This window comes from Pseudophryne corroboree, chromosome 10 (genome assembly GCF_028390025.1).
Source record: "Pseudophryne corroboree isolate aPseCor3 chromosome 10, aPseCor3.hap2, whole genome shotgun sequence".
Classification (NCBI taxonomy): domain Eukaryota; kingdom Metazoa; phylum Chordata; class Amphibia; order Anura; family Myobatrachidae; genus Pseudophryne; species Pseudophryne corroboree.
Genome location: NC_086453.1, coordinates 114,664,299 through 114,681,037, shown reverse-complemented (window position 1 = coordinate 114,681,037; position 16,739 = coordinate 114,664,299). Strand labels below are relative to the sequence as shown.

At 44.0% G+C, this 16,739-nt stretch overlaps 1 protein-coding gene across 1 annotated transcript in view; it reads right to left on the bottom strand.

Moving 5' to 3' along the window:
• Positions 1-1,972: 1,972 nt before the first annotated feature.
• The window catches only part of LOC134966189 (sulfotransferase 2B1-like), a 129,358-nt gene continuing 114,591 nt past the window's right edge, over positions 1,973-16,739 (bottom strand). The window contains exons 6-7 of the mRNA XM_063942748.1: positions 11,982-12,162; positions 1,973-2,183 (exon numbers count right to left, since the gene is read on the bottom strand). Coding sequence (XP_063798818.1) covers positions 2,071-2,183; positions 11,982-12,162 — 294 coding nt within the window. The 3' untranslated portion in view covers positions 1,973-2,070. The remainder of the gene's footprint in view (positions 2,184-11,981; positions 12,163-16,739) is intronic.

Here is a 16,739-nt window from a genome sequence, read left to right as displayed (position 1 = left end):
CTTACACATAATGCCCACAGTAACAGTGCTGCTTACACATAATGGTGGGCAGTGCTGCTTACACATAATGCCCCCAGTAGTTGTGCCGCTTACACGTAATGCCCACAGTGGCAGTGCCGCTTACACACATAATACCCACATTGGTAGTGCCCCTTACATATAAATCTGATCATAACCTTGAAGTTCCAGTAGGTACATATCTATGGTGCTGATAAAGCAAATGCTAAACAAATAAACTTCTTCCTTTACAATGAGATTCCTTTGTAGTGAGGAAATAGTTTGTAAATGGCTCTGGAGTGCTGCAGGGGTCCTAATGGGGAAGTGGTTGGGGTACTTCAGGGGGGGGGGGGGATATCCAGGGCACTAGCACAGTGTGCGGGGTGGCTGGCTGACAGAAACACGGGGGAGGGGGGATCTATGGGGTTCCACCAAGGGGAGCATGAGCAGATTGGGGCAGCTGCTTTGACCAGATCACATTCTTCTAGTCTCCTCTTAATGTGCCCTTTCCTGCTCCCCTCCCCCCTCACTATTGAGCTGAGGGATGGTGGGTCTCACAGGGAGTAGAGGAGCATAGCATGTATGCAGGCTGAGACCTGCTAGAAGATAGGATCTCAGAGGAACTGTGATGGATATTGTCACCAGCGGCCGGCTACTGCTTGCGCCGGGTTTCTTGGGCTGAGGCTAAGCACTCACTCACCAAACACCAATACCCTTCTATGACCTACGGATTGGTCATAGAAGGGTATTACAGCATCCCTGGTCCCTCACTATGAAAGAGCTGCCAGGCACCCACTGGCAAAAGTCAACCACTGGAGTCAGCGGCCATCTCGCCCACACAGTGTGGTGCTCTATGTGGCCACGTACCACGCGTAATGGTCGGGCCGGCCCTGAGTGAAAGTATAATCTGTGCATTTAATGTTGTAATCAAAAGGGACATTTTGATAGTGTAGGAATAATAAATGGTGTGAAAATGGTGAAATCAAGGAGAAAAACAGAGATAATCAATGGGGCATGGCCAATAAAAGCAATACTGTTAGTGATTTTATAAATATGAGGGGAGGAGGATGTTATACATAATGAGGTCAGTGAATGTAGGCAACCAGTGACACTCCACCTACTGTAAAACTACACATTCCAGAATGCAGCTTTACCATAATCTAACCCAGTGTTTCTCAAACTGTGTGCCGTGGCATCCTGGGGTGCCGTGGGACACTTTCAGTGGTGCCTCGGGTTGGTGGTCCAGGACCAATTCAAACTATTTATTGTCAATGTAATAAGCAAAACCAGTGTTTGTGGCTGCCAGTCATAAAATATGTGGATAAACAGAAGCAAATATTGTCCATCACCACATAACTGAACCTAAGGATGAATTATAAACATAATTTACTTAATTTAATATATGTTTTCCTACATTTCTCAATGAGAAACTTTTGGCCTAGGGGTGCCGTGAAAATAATTCTGATACTCTAGGGCGCCGTGATTCAGAAATGTTTGGGAACCACTGACATAACTGCAAACCTGGGGCTGTGCATTCTGTGATTTGTAGTTCGAGAGTAGCCTGAGTGCCACATGTTGCCTACCCAGGTATAGCCATAGGACAGTGCTAAGGGGGGGGGGGGGTATTTAATTAGGCACGATAAAACATCGGGTGCGAAAAACTTAATTTTTTTGGCTATTTTTCTGATGTTTCACCAATATTTTTTTACAGGCAATCCAATTAGATCGTCCGTTAAAATATAAATTTTCTCATTGAACCTGTGTGTTTTCATGGCCGCAGCCCCATTTTCGCATGAAAACTCTAGAGTCTAGCTACTTTCAGGGTTTTGTTTTGCCTGCCTGAGGAGAGTCCCTGAGGATATAAATGGATAGCTCATGGTTAATTACAGCAGGTAATTGGATACCCCCTAAGCATTAGTATTGGATGTTTGGAAGGCTTTGTTTTGGCTATTGACAAACTCACAGTACTCAGACCTAATGGTAAGATATTTTTTTTATTAAGGAAGCTATGCAATATATAATTACAATGATCAATTAATATATAAGTTGTTTTTTTTTCTAGCACAGACATTCTCATTTTTCCCAATAAAAAGTTGTATTGATATCTTTCATCTTCTCCTGATAAAGTTTGTTGAAATTCTCACTCTGGGCTACTGTAAATAAATTCTTCCAATCACCAGAGACTCCTGCAAGATAATATACAAATCTGGAGCTTAATATGCCAGTATAAATGTACAGTAGAGCTTTTCTGCATGAATAATGTCTCAACAAAGCAAATTTGACAAAACTGCACATAAAACTCCAAGGCTTTCCAAGAACCCTAGATAAGGCCAGCTTGTGAAATTAACATTGAACTCATCTCCATATTATATTTTGATATAATTATAGAGACATGGACAACTTTGTTTGTACCCTTCCATGCAAAAAGATGAACGTATGTTTTTCACTGAATTAACTTGAAAGTGACATCCAGCATTATTTATTCCTTATTTAATAGACCTCAGAATTGCATTAGATTTTTTATTAAATACAATTTTAAATAAATAAACAAATGAACATGGTATAGACAAAAAATATGGAAAAACATAATTTATGGAAAAATGTAATTAATTTATGCAAAAACTATGGAAAAATATGTATTTCAGTGAAAAATATGGGTTCATATTTTTGTAAAATTATTGTTGCACAATTTTTAGAGGCAATCACTGCAGTCAAGCAATTTCTGTAGCTCTCCATGAGACTTCTGTACCAGCCAATAGGTAGTGTAGCCCCACTCTTCCTTACCATACTGCTCCAGCTGTCTCAGGCTTGATGGGTGCCTTATTCAGAATGCATAATGTATGTTTTTTTAGCAAACTGAGCCTGTAAATGTACCAGTACATTATACAGACTGCATGTTTCAGCTCTTGCCATAGATGTTTGATAGGATTCAGAACAGAATTAATAGAAGGTCACTTCAGAACAGTCCAATGTTCTGTTCTTACCCATTCTTGGGTGCTTCTAGCTTTGTATCTTAAGTCATTATCCTGTTGAAGGACCCGTGACCTGCAACTGAGACAGAGCTTTCAGGCACTGGGCCTATTTTCATGATGGATCGCATAAGCTATCCAACCCACAGTCTCCCGATTATCGTTAAACTGCGCATACGCAGGACCAATTCTGCGCTTTTGCAGAATGGATCCTGTGATTGCATTGCAGGGATGCAAGCACCTCTGCCTGATTGACAAGCAGAGGCTTTTGGGTGGAGGGGTGGGGACTGCCAGCTTTGCTGGAAACGGGGGCATGTCACCCCCATTTTCTGTGAGTGGTCAGGCCAAGGACTGTGTTGCGATGGCAAGCCTGAATAAGCTGAGGCTTACTCAGCTTGCTATTGCAGATGACCATTGTGACCGATGTACGCAATGTTCAATCACATGCTGCGACTCTGGTGGCAGAGATGCGAATGCAAATGCAGCAAGGAAGTGTGTATGCACCTCCTCCTGCATTTGCATTGCAATGGATTGCATTTGCAAAGCTGCTGCTAGCTAATAGAGATAGCTATTTGATTGCCAAAAAGCTCAAGTTTTGACTCATCTGTCCAAAGGACATTCTCCCAGAAGCATTGTGCCAGTATGCATTTATGTTTTTATTTTCAAAAGTGGAGTCCTCCTGAGTCTTCTTCCAGGGAGCCCACCGTCATTCAAAAAGCTCTTTTTTTTTACCATTCTCACTATCCTTTTATTTAATCTGTGGATGATTTTCCTCTTGCGACCACATCCAGATAGGTTGGCTACAGTCCCATGTACTTTATACTTCTTAATAATATTTGCAACTGTAGTCACAGGAACCTAAAGCTGTACGGCTATGGTCATATATATTTTAGCTTTAACGTACTTGTCTATAATTTTCTTTCTGATCTCCTCAGACAATTCTCTCCTTTGCTTTCTCTAGTACATGTTCAGTCCATGAACACAATGATTATGATACCAAACAGCAGAGTGATGACTTTTACACCATTTTAATAGGCTGAATGACTGATTAGAGGTTGAAGATGTATGATGCTAATTCAAGAAAGAAATTAGTTTGAAAAATCACTGTAATCCAGTTGTGTATTATCTATTCATCTGACCGAAAGCAACCTCACCGCTGACCGCAAAGTTCCCACCATTGGCTACAATGGAGCGCATAGGTGCTACATTGTATCTGTGCCGTGTGCTGCCTGACAGACACTACAGGAGCACCCAGCCAATCAGGAGAGTGCCACGACGTGGCGCTCCCTGATTGGCTGAAGGGACCCTCTTTGACAGGAGTCAGGGGGGGTCCTGGCAGTCGGGGAAAGGGGTCCCATGTGTAAACATGGGGCCCCTTTCAGTGCGTGGTCGGGTTTCCGTTTTATTATTTTGCCAAGTACGTGGATTATACAAAGAACAGAAGGTACACTGGATTATGTGAGTATAATTTTTTTCACAGGTACCCCTAGGATTCTACATGGAGAAGAGGACCGAGCCTCGTGGGAACATAGGTAAGTATGTATGTTTGGAGGTGTGCATGTATGTAATAAACTTATACTGTCACGGTGTGTGTGTCCTGTTTTTTTTGGGGTATTTTTTTAGTAGTAGTACTACAGGTACCAGCGGGCCCGGTTTTCCACCGCATGCTGGTACTTGTGGTTCTCCAAGTACCAGCTTGCAGGGGAGGCTTGCTGGGACTTGTAGTACTGCTACTAAAACAATATTCACATTTTTTCACAAGGCTATCAGCCCCCCATCCGCCGCCCTTGGATGGGGGGACAGCCTCGGGCTTCACCCCTGGCCCTTGGGTTGCTGGAGGGGGGGACCCCTTGACTGAAGGGGTCCCCACTCCTCCAGGGTACCCGGCCAGGGGTGACTAGTTGGGGTTTTAATGGCACGGCCGCAGGGACCGATATCAAAGTGTCCCCCGGCTGTGGCATTATCTCCCCAGCTAGTGGAGCCCGGTGCTGGTTTCAAAAATACAGGGGACCCCTACGCTTTTTGTCCCCCGTATTTTTGGAACCAGGACCAGGCGCAGAGCCCGGTGCTGGTTGATTAAATATGGGGGAACCCCTGTCATTTTCCCCCCCATATTTTTTCTACCAGGGCCAGCTCAAAGAGCCCGAGGCTGGTTGTGCTTAGGAGGGGGGACCCCGCGCAATTTTTTTCAGAATTTTTTAGACTTTGATCAACTTTTTAAGGTACACAATGAAGCCCTGCACGGATCTCACAGATCCGGACGGGATTCCTTGTGTTTTGTCAGGCAGTGTTTTACTCATCACTCCCGTAAAACACTGCCTGATATTAGGAATCACATCGACATCGGAAAAAACGATTGTGCAAAACTCGGCAGCTTAGTGAATGATCGTATCAGGATTCAAAAAGTTGCAGTAAAATGCACCCGATACCATTCGAGTTCAAACACCCTTCAAAACGGCCAAAACACGAATCTTTGTAAATATACCCCCTGGTCTATTGGTAACCAGCAGATCTTAGGATAAGGATACTCAAGGCTGGCATCAGTTGGATCGCTGATCACATCCAGTAGTGATCTGGAAACCCCTGATTATATTATTTCAACTTTTGGTATTATTTAATCTTTTTTCTATACTGATGTCTGTATGAATGCTGTGAAATTTTTCACAGCATGCCTATTGGATTATTATCTATTACCCTGTTGGTTTTAACAGATTACTTCTGTGATAGCTATTACACTATTGTCTATTCTTGTATCTATAGCTACATGCAGTTACACAGATTAACAATGAGGTGAATTGAGCTCCAGGCCTTCATATAAAAATAGGCCCATCATCATAACAGCATGATGATGACAAGTTGGCCAAATGGTCGAACATAAATGATAAGTGTTAACATTGTAGTTCTATTTTCTTTAAACAATGATACAATTTTCTATTTTTTAGGCATTTAAGGAGGCTAATAGTGTAGCGGTTGTACAAGCCCACATGGCACTGGCCACGCCCACACAGTGCTGACCTTGCCTCCACTTCACACAATAGGCCCTTGATTGTTTTCAGTTCTAGGCCCATGTGGCCCTTAATCCAGCCCTGACTGGCATTAGGACTAATGTTAGGGTTAGGATGCAATTAGGATTAGGTTTACGCTTAGGGTTATGTTTTCAAACTAAATCCCATTGTTGACATTGTAACTGTCGACATTCACGTTGTCAACATTCTGGCAATGTCAACATTATGTCAGTGTCTATATGTTAAATATCAACATTCCAAGATATGTCAACATTCTGAATGTATACATTCAGGCCATGTTGACATTGTGCTGTCAACATTCTGAATGTTGATTAAATATACCACACTCTTAGCATCATATACAGATAAGAAATAATAAGAATTTACTTACCGATAATTCTATTTCTCGGAGTCCGTAGTGGATGCTGGGGTTCCTGAAAGGACCATGGGGAATAGCGGCTCCGCAGGAGACAGGGCACAAAAGTTAAGCTTTAGGATCAGGTGGTGTGCACTGGCTCCTCCCCCTATGACCCTCCTCCAAGCCTCAGTTAGGATACTGTGCCCGGACGAGTGTACATAATAAGGAAGGATTTTGAATCCCGGGTAAGACTCATACCAGCCACACCAATCACACTGTACAACCTGTGATCTGAACCCAGTTAACAGTATGAGAACAGAGGAGCCTCTGAAAGATGGCTCACTACAACAATAACCCGATTTAGTTAACAATAACTATGTACAAGTATTGCAGATAATCCGCACTTGGGATGGGCGCCCAGCATCCACTACGGACTCCGAGAAATAGAATTATCGGTAAGTAAATTCTTATTTTCTCTATCGTCCTAGTGGATGCTGGGGTTCCTGAAAGGACCATGGGGATTATACCAAAGCTCCCAAACGGGCGGGAGAGTGCGGATGACTCTGCAGCACCGAATGAGAGAACTCCAGGTCCTCCTTAGCCAGGGTATCAAATTTGTAGGATTTTACAAACGTGTTCTCCCCCGACCACGTAGCCGCTCGGCAAAGTTGTAAAGCCGAGACCCCTCGGGCAGCCGCCCAAGATGAGCCCACCTTCCTTGTGGAATGGGCATTTACATATTTTTGGCTGTGGCAAGCCTGCCACAGAATGTGCAAGCTGAATTGTACTACAAATCCAACGAGCAATAGTCTGCTTAGAAGCAGGGGCACCCAGCTTGTTGGGTGCATACAGGATAAAACAGCAAGTCAGATTTCCTGACTCCAGCCGACCTGGAAAACTATATTTTCAGGGCCCTGACAACATCCAGCAACTTGGAGTCCTCCAAGTCCCTAGTAGCCGCAGGTACCACAATAAGCTGGTTCAGGTAAAACGCTGACACCACCTTAGGGATAAACTGGGGACGAGTCCGCAGCTTTGCTCTGTCCGAATGGACAATCAGATATGGCTTTGTGAGACAAAACCGCCAATTTTGACACTCGCCTGGCCGAGGCCAGGACCAACCGCATGTTCACTTTCCATGTGAGATATATCAAATCCACAGATTTGAGTGGTTTAAACCAATGTGATTTTTGGAATCCCCAAAACTACGTTGAGATCCCCCAGTGCCACTGGAGACATCAAAAGGGGTTGTATATGCAGTACTCCCTTGACAAACTTCTGGACTTCAGGAACTGAAGCCAATTCTTTCTGGAAGAAAATCGACAGGCCGAAATTTGAACCTTAATGGACCCCAATTTGAGGCCCATAGACACTCCTGTTTGCAGGAAATATAGGAATTAACCTAGTTGAAATTCTTCCGTGGAGCCTTCCTGGCCTCACACCATGGAACATATTTTCACCTAAACTGTGATAATGTTGTGCGGTCACCTCCTTCCTGGCTCTGACCAGGGTAGGGATGACCTCTTCCGGAATGCCTTTTTCCCTTAGGATCCGGCGTTCACCCGCCCCTGCGTCAACGCAGCTGCGGTAAGTCTTGGAACAGACATGATTCTTGCTGAATCAAGACCCTTCTTATCTCTTGAAGTTCCGGTTACCAAGTCCTTCTTGGCCAAACCGGAGCCACGAGTATAATTCTTACTCCTCTCCTTCCTATAATTCTCAATACCCTGGGTATGAGAGGCAGAGGAGGGAACACATACCCGACTGGTACACCCACGGTGTTACCAGAGCGACCCAGCTATTGCCTGAGGGTCTCTTGACCTGGCGCTTCAGGTGGGACGCCATCTTATGACCACCTTTGGTCTTTCCCACGGTTTACAATCATGTGGAAACTTCCAGATGAAGTTCCCACTTTTCCGAGTGGAATTCATTCCTGCTGAGGAAATTCAGTTTTCCACTCCCGGAATGAACACTGCTGACAGTGTTATCACATGATTTTTTGCTCAGCGAAAAGTTCTTGCTGTCATTGCCCTCCTGCTTCTTGTGCCGCCCCGTCTGTTTACGTGGGCGACTGCCATGATGATGTCCGACCAGATCAGCACCGACTGACTTTGAAGCAGAGGTCTTCCTAGGCTCAGAGCATTGGAAATTGCTCTTAGCTCCAGTATATTCATGTGGAGAAAAGTCTCCAGACTTGACCACATTCCTTGGAAATTTCTTCCCTGTGTGACTGCTTCCCAGCCTCTCAGGCTGGCATCCGTGGTCACCAGAACACAGTCCTGAATGCTGAATGTGCTGTCCTCTAGAAGATGAGCACTCTGCAGCCCCCACAGAAGAGACACCCTTGTCCTTGGAGACAGGATTATCTGCTGATGCATCTGAAGATGCGATCCGGACCATTCGTCCAGCAAATCCCCCTGAAAATTTTTTGCGTGAGATCTGCCGAATGGAATTGCTTCGTAAGAAGTCACCATTTTTCCCAGGACTCCTGTGCATTGATGCACTGATACTTGGCCTGGTTTTAGGAGGTTTCTGACTAGTTCGGATAGCTCCCTGGCTTTCTCCTCCAGGAGAAACACCTTTTTCTGGACTATGCCCAGAATCATTCCTAGGAACAGCAGACGTATCGTCGGAAAAACGCTGCGATTTTTGGAATATTTAGAATCCACTCGTGCTGTCATAGAACTACTTTAGATAGTGCTATTCCGACCTCCAACTGTTCTCTGGACCTTTCCCTTTTCAGGATATCGTCCAAGTAAGGGATAATTAAGATGCCCTTTTCTTTGAAGAGAATCATCTTTTCGGCCATTACCTTGGTAAAGGCCCGGGGTGCCGTGGATAATTCAACGGCAGCGTCAGAAACTGATATTGACAGTTCTGTACCACGAACCATAGGTACCCTTGTTGAGAAGGGCAAATTTGGACATGGAGGTAATCCTTGATGTCCAGGGACACCATATAGTCCCCTTTTTTCCGGTTCGCTATCACTGTCTGAGTGACTCCATCTTGATTTGAACCTTTGTATGTAAGTGTTCAAAAATTTCAGATTTAGAATATGTCTCACCAAGCCGTCTGGCTTCAGTACCACAATATAGTGTGGAAGACTAATACCCTTTTCCTTGATTGTAGGAAGGGTACTTTGATTATCACCTGCTGGAAATACAGCTTGTGAATTTTTTCCCAATACTGCCTCCCTGTCGGAGGGAGCCTTTGGTAAAGCAGACTTCAGGAACCTGCGAGGAAAAGATGTCTCGAATCTCCAAACTGTACCCCTGGGATAATACTTTGTACGATCTAGGGGTCAACTTGCGAGTGATCCCACTGCACGCTGAGACTCTTGAGACGACCCCCCACCTCACCTGAGTCAGCTTGCACGGCCCCAGCGTCCTGCTGAGGACTTGGCAGACTCGGTGGAGGGCTTCTGTTCCTGGAAAGGGGCTGCCTTCTGCAGTCTACTTCCCTTTCCTCTATGTCTGGGCAGATATGACTGGCCTTTTGCCCGCATGCCCTTATGGGAACGGAAGGATTGAGGCTGAAAAGACAGTGTATTTTTCTGCTGAGATGTGACTTGGGGTAAAAAGGTTGGATTTCCCAGCTGTTGCCGTGGCCCCCAGGTCCGATGGACCGACCCCAAGTACCTACTCTCCTTTATACGACCATACTTTCATGTGCCGTATGGGATCTGCATCACCTGACCACTGTCGTGTCCATAACATCTTCTGGCAGATATGGACAACGCACTTATCTTGATGCCAGAGTGCAAATATCCCTCTGTGCATCTCGCATATATATATATATATATAGACTGCATCCTATTAAATGCTCTATATCACTAAAATATTTTCAGTCAGGGAATCCGACCAAGCCAACCCAGCACTGCATTTCCAGGCTGAGGCGATCGCTGGTCGCAGTATAACCACCGTATGTGTGTATATACTTTTTAGGATATTACTCCAGCTTCATATCAGCTGGCTCCTTGAGGGCGGCCGTATCTGGAGACGGTAACGCCACATGATAAGCGTGTGAGCGCCTTATCCACCCTAAGGGGTGTTTCCCAACGCGCCCTAACTTCTGTCGGGAAAAGGTATAACGCCAATATTTGCTATCGGGGTAAACCCACGCCTCATCACACACTTCATTTTATTTTATCTGATTCAGGAAAAACTACGGTAGTTTTTTCACTGCCACATAATACCCATCTTTGTGGTACTTGTAGTATCAGAAATATGTAACACCTCCTTCATTGCCCTTAACGTGTGGCCCTAATGAGGAATACGTTTGTTTATTCACCGTCGACACTGGATTCAGTGTCCGTGTCTGTGTCTGTGTCGACCGACTAAGGTAAACGGGCGTTTTAAACCCCTGACGGTGTTTTTGAGACGTCTGGACCGGTACTAATTGTTTGTCGGCCGTCTCATGTCGTCAACCGACCTTGCAGCGTGTTGACATTATCACGTAATTCCCTAAATAAGCCATCCATTCCGGTGTCGACTCCCTAGAGAGTGACATCACCATTACAGGCAATTTGCTCCGCCTCCTCACCAACATCGTCCTCATACATGTCGACACACACGTACCGACACACAGCACACACACAGGGAATGCTCTGATAGAGGACAGGACCCACTAGCCCTTTGGAGAGACAGAGGGAGAGTTTGCCAGCACACACCAAAAACGCTATAATTATATAGGGACAACCTTATATAAGTGTTTTCCCTTATAGCATCTTTATATATATGTCTAACGCCAAATTAGTGCCCCCCCTCTCTGTTTTAACCCTGTTTCTGTAGTGCAGTGCAGGGGAGAGCCTGGGAGCCTTCCCTCCAGCCTTTCTGTGAGGGAAAATGGCGCTGTGTGCTGAGGAGATAGGCCCCGCCCCCTTTTCGGCGGGCTCGTCTCCCGCTCTTCAACGGATTCTGGCAGGGGTTAAATATCTCCATATAGCCCCCGGAGGCTATATGTGAGGTATTTTTTGCCAAATAACAGGTTTCCATTGCTGCCCAGGGCGCCCCCCCCCCAGCGCCCTGCACCCTCAGTGACTGCCGTGTGAAGTGTGCTGAGAGCAATGGCGCACAGCTGCAGTGCTGTGCGCTACCTTAAGAAGACTGAAGAGTCTTCTGCCGCCGATTTCTGGACCTCTTCTCTTTTCGGCATCTGCAAGGGGGCCGGCGGCGCGGCTCCGGTGACCCATCCAGGCTGTACCTGTGATCGCCCTCGATGCAGTGATCCTGTTGCCAGCAGGACTCACTGTAAAATAAAAAACCTAAAACTAAACTTTTCTAAGCAGCTCTTTAGGAGAGCCACCTAGATTGCACCCTTCTCGGCCGGGCACAAAAACCTAACTGAGGCTTGGAGGAGGGTCATAGGGGGAGGAGCCAGTGCACACCACCTGATCCTAAAGCTTAACTTTTGTGCCCTGTCTCCTGCGGAGCCGCTATTCCCCATGGTCCTTTCAGGAACCCCAGCATCCACTAGGACGATAGAGAAATCTCATTATTTATCTTCTTCGCTGTGTTTGTGTAAGCATCTACTATTGTTCAGTGATTCACTTGTATTAAATGTTTTATGTATGTATATCTGGTAGCTACTATACACTACAGCCACAGTTAGCAAATATTAATTGAACATTTGGAAGAATGATACCATATATACCTTTGCGCAAAAAGGATCCTTTAGATTGATCCAGTACTTCTGGGGGCATAAGACTCCAATTAGACATCTTGTTTTCCTTCATGGCTGTGAAAGCAGAATGTTCTACAACCGAGTCAATCTGTGCATCATCTAACTCCTGCCCCAAGAATTTACAGATTCTTACCACACTGCCTCGAAGGTCCTGAAAAAAAGAAGAAGACTTTCTACAGTAATATTTGTACATTACATTAATATAATTAGTCCTATCATCTACAGTATATAAGTGATCCTCTGTTACAATAATACAAGAACATTAGTAACAGATAAAGAGCTTGATAGCGTTAACCTTCTTTGGGAGTGGTCTAGCGATGCATAACTCCCCATCACTCCAAGCTAATTTGAACTTGTTGCATATGATAAAAGCTTTCATCATTCCTTTCTGAATGTGTCGAGCTGTGTGCTCTCACCAATCTTATACACATGTATAAGGTTTCATTTTGTGACATTTAAATAAGAAAGAAAGAGAGAAAGTATTCACAAGCTTTCTCAGACTTTGGGGCATATTCAATTAGCTGTTTATCATAGGAGGATAGCCTCAGGCTTTAATGCACAGAGCTATTACATTTTAAGCCCATTTCTTCTCCTTGTAAACCCACAGTTAATGCACATTAACCTATAGGTTCCCAGGTAAGTGCCCGGAACTATGAATTTACGTGCTTGCGGTGGTCGTGGTGACAGCAACAAGCCCTACTTACTGCAGATTTCTGTTTGCACCAGTGGAGCCTGTGGGCAGGAACTGTATAACTCCAGACACTGCAATAAGCCCATGGTAAGTCATGCAGCTAATTGAATATACCCCTTTGTGATTTGCCATAGAGCATTCCCAGTATCAGCTTAGTTTGTTCTGAGGGCTGCGCTTGCTCCTGGTTGTTTAAAATAAGTAGCAGCTATGGAGAGATAGGGATTCCACTTGCCCTAAAGGTATATATGTCTCTAAAAGGTTGTTGCCAATGCTCACTATTTAAACAAAATAATGCGTATACAAGTTCATAAAATAGTACATCCAGTTTTATTAAATATGGATGCAGGTACAAATATTAGTAATAAGAATATCTATGTGTGTGTGTAAATTGGATCCTAATACTGGTATACATAGACATTTCACATTTAATGGAAAACAAAGGACAAAAAACACTTAAGAGAAAGATTAAAATCCAATGTTGGTGAATGTTAGATATGCTTGTGTGCGTTTTACTCTACCTTCAACTCGGGGGACAATATTATTTGTAATGTCCTTGGCTGTAGCGTATATAAGACTTGGCAGTGGTGTTAACAAGATGTGGTTTAAGCAGCATGCTTTAAAACACAGGTGCAACTTCTAACAGAAAAGTTCAAAGCTTCTCCACCAGTGTTTGAAGCAAAAGTATATCTGCTTAGCGGGTACTCACTGCTTTGCAGTCCGGCTGGTGGTGATTTGTGCTGCACTGGTTGAGGAGGTATGGGTGTCTGCCGGCAGACCGATGGAACTCAGCTACGGTGATCAGCGTTTAGCATGTACGGATCAGTGGCTCTGCAATCTAGGCATTTCGCCTGTGAAAGCCAGGCTTCATCAAGATCTGATACATATTTAATAAAACTGGATATACTATTTTATGAACCTATATATGCATTTTTTTATGTTTAAAAAGTGAGCACTGGGAGTAACAACCTTTTAGAGACCTTCCCAATATCAAAATAGCTATTTACACATGCTTGGAGGTAGATGCATTCAGGCCTCAGAAAATTACTTTCAATAGAATGCATTCTGTACTTCCCAGGCACAGTTCAATCTATACTTGCCTACTAATCCAGAATGTCTGGGAAACTCCCACATTTTTGGGGGAGAGAGTATTCAACCCTCCTGAATCCCTAGGTAAAGTGGGCAGAGTGAGACTTGGATGATGTACAGTACTCTGCTGTGAATCAAATCACAACATTATTTCATAAAGGTGTGACTGATATGACCCAATCATAGTACCACACCTCCAGCACCTCCGATCTGAATCTCACCTGATCTCCCAAAGGTTAAGAAAGTTGGTAAGTATAGTTTTAGCACCATAATGAAAGCATTCACACATATATTTGGATTCATATAATAAATATAGTCCCAAATGTGCCCTCACTCTTATTAATTTAAAATATAGTTAAGATTAAACTATGCGTTTCATCCTGAACCTTCGACTTGGTTTATCCACAGGATGAAATGCATATGTCAGTGGTTCTCAAACTGTGTGCTGTGGCACCCTGGGGTGCCTCGGGGTACTTGCAGGGGTGCCTTGGATTGGTGGTCCAGGACCAATTCAAATTATTTATGGTCAACGAAATAGGCAAAACCAGTGCTAGTGGCTGCCAGTAATAATATATAGACAAACAAAGCAAATCTTGTCCCCACCACATAACTGAATCTAAGGATGACATATAAACTCAATTGAATATTTCTTTCTAAATTTCTAAATAAGAAAATTTTGGCCTAGGGGTGCCGTGAAAAGATTCTGATACTCTAGGGCACCATGAAAAGTTTGGGAACCACTGGCATAGGACCTTAGGCTTTATCCAGGACCCTTAATCTCAGTACTGATTGCTGAAATATGTTATGATCTGGGAATATAGCTGGATGGAGTGTTGCAGAGAGCTGGGTACTAGGAGGTGATGAGTAGATAACTTGACATGAAGAATGGTGACGAGCTTGACACATAGTCGGCCTTCTGACGATAACCCCAGACGCCTGGGTGTAAGACTCATAGAGTAACACTCAGTAGGTCTTCATGCCTATAAGAGCTGCTTTTCCCATATGACTTTATATGTATACCAGTACTGGGAAGCCCACCAGGATTTACGCCACTGGCGACAGTACGAGCTTACCCCCGAGACGACCAGAGTTATCAGTCAGCAGAAAAGACAGGGACAGAAAGTAAAAGACTGAGACCAAGTTTGGGTCAGAGGACTGGCTAGCAGAGAGGAGACTAAGTACAGGAACTAAGAGGTATGCAAGAGACACTGTTATGCAAGGAGCTGTGATGATGAAGGGTAAATGTGCTGATAATGTATGAAGCAGCAAAATGTAAATAACAATAATAATGGACTATAGTAGATACACTATAAAAAAGATATGTCAAAGAATAAATGCTGTGTGGAAGAATCCACACTACACCTGAAGCTAAACAGACAGGATCAAGACAGGACTAGGACTGGCAATAACCAACTGAAATGGCAGGATACACAGATTAAAGAGACAGGCAGGGAGCAAATATAAACTTCTACATAGTGACACAGAATGCTTCAGGCCAGTGGATGTTACCGCTAGCAACTGCAGAGACAGAAACCAATGAGCAATACTACTGTTAGGATATGATACTGTCTTACTGACAAGGACAGACAGAGAAAGACAGAGACCATGAATTGGTCTGAGGGCAGACTAGTAGAGCTGTGACTATGTATAAGGATAAGAAAGCTTGATAGAGAGACTGTAGTAAAATGGGACTGTAATAAAAGAGACAAATGCAGTAGTTGTGTTTAAGCAGCTGTATGCAAATAAAATGATAATGGATAACAAACAGAAAGACCAAAGATACAGACAAGACAAAGAAACAAGTATAGTGTGGAGGAATCCACACTGCAGCTAATGCTCAGACAGACAGGAACCAGACAGGACTTGGTCCAGCAAAAATACTTTAGTACGGGATTTCACAGGACTAGACCATGAAACAGAGACCCAAAGGCTTCCGCGGCAACCAGGATCTATGCCCATGAGGGAGTAATGGGCAGACTGGGAATATAAATGGAGCACCAATCAATGACAAGGTTCAATGCAGCCAAGCCCCCTTAATTAGTGATTCTATGCAGCCGTGCACTGCATTTCCACTAGACTCCTGACTTTCACAATAAACAGATTGGAGTCAGGTAACAAGGCATTCCCCAACAGGTGTGCTTCTACAGCAATTAAGCAAACAGAATAGAGCTAAAATTAAACTGACAGTACAGAGCTGCAGACAGTGCATGTAACAAAATAAGGACACTGGATTCAGATACACAGTTTTATCTTTTATTCTGATGTACTGGCACCATTGTTTGTTTGTTAGTTTGTATAATAAATGGTTGTAAAAGGAGTATAATATTTTATGTCAGCTTTTTCTATTTACATGTGGAGCTTCATCCTCTGTGGAAGTTTATTTGATAAATCTGTAAGGCAAAGATGTGCCTGCAACAATATATCAACACAGCGAAGGAACCATGAAAGGTGGCTGGGAGAAATAGAGTAATTAATGTATTGCAGGAAGAAGTACATGCATAGGGATTTAGCCATTAGGTTTACATTTCCAATGTTGCCTTTCATAATGACGACAACAAAATGTTGACAGAAATGTCAGCATTGTTAAAATGTCAACAGGCAACATGTTGACACTGTCAGAATGTCGACACTAGGGTTAGGCTCCAGGCAGGAGAGTTAGGTCACCAGGGGAAGATAGGGTTAGGCACTAGGGAGAGGGATAGGGTTAGGCTCTAGGGGGAGGGATAGGGCAGTAATTCCAGAAAGCAGGAGAATAGAAGATCTGACCCTTAAGCCATGCTGTAGCCATCAGAAGAAGGTAAGTCCTCGGTGGACCACCAGTGACAATATGTCGACATTATAACATGTCGAAACTATGTCAACATTGTTGACATTTCATACCACACTCTATGCATAGTAACAACTGATTAATAACAAAGGTGACAATGCATAATAATTACGAGATGGCACTA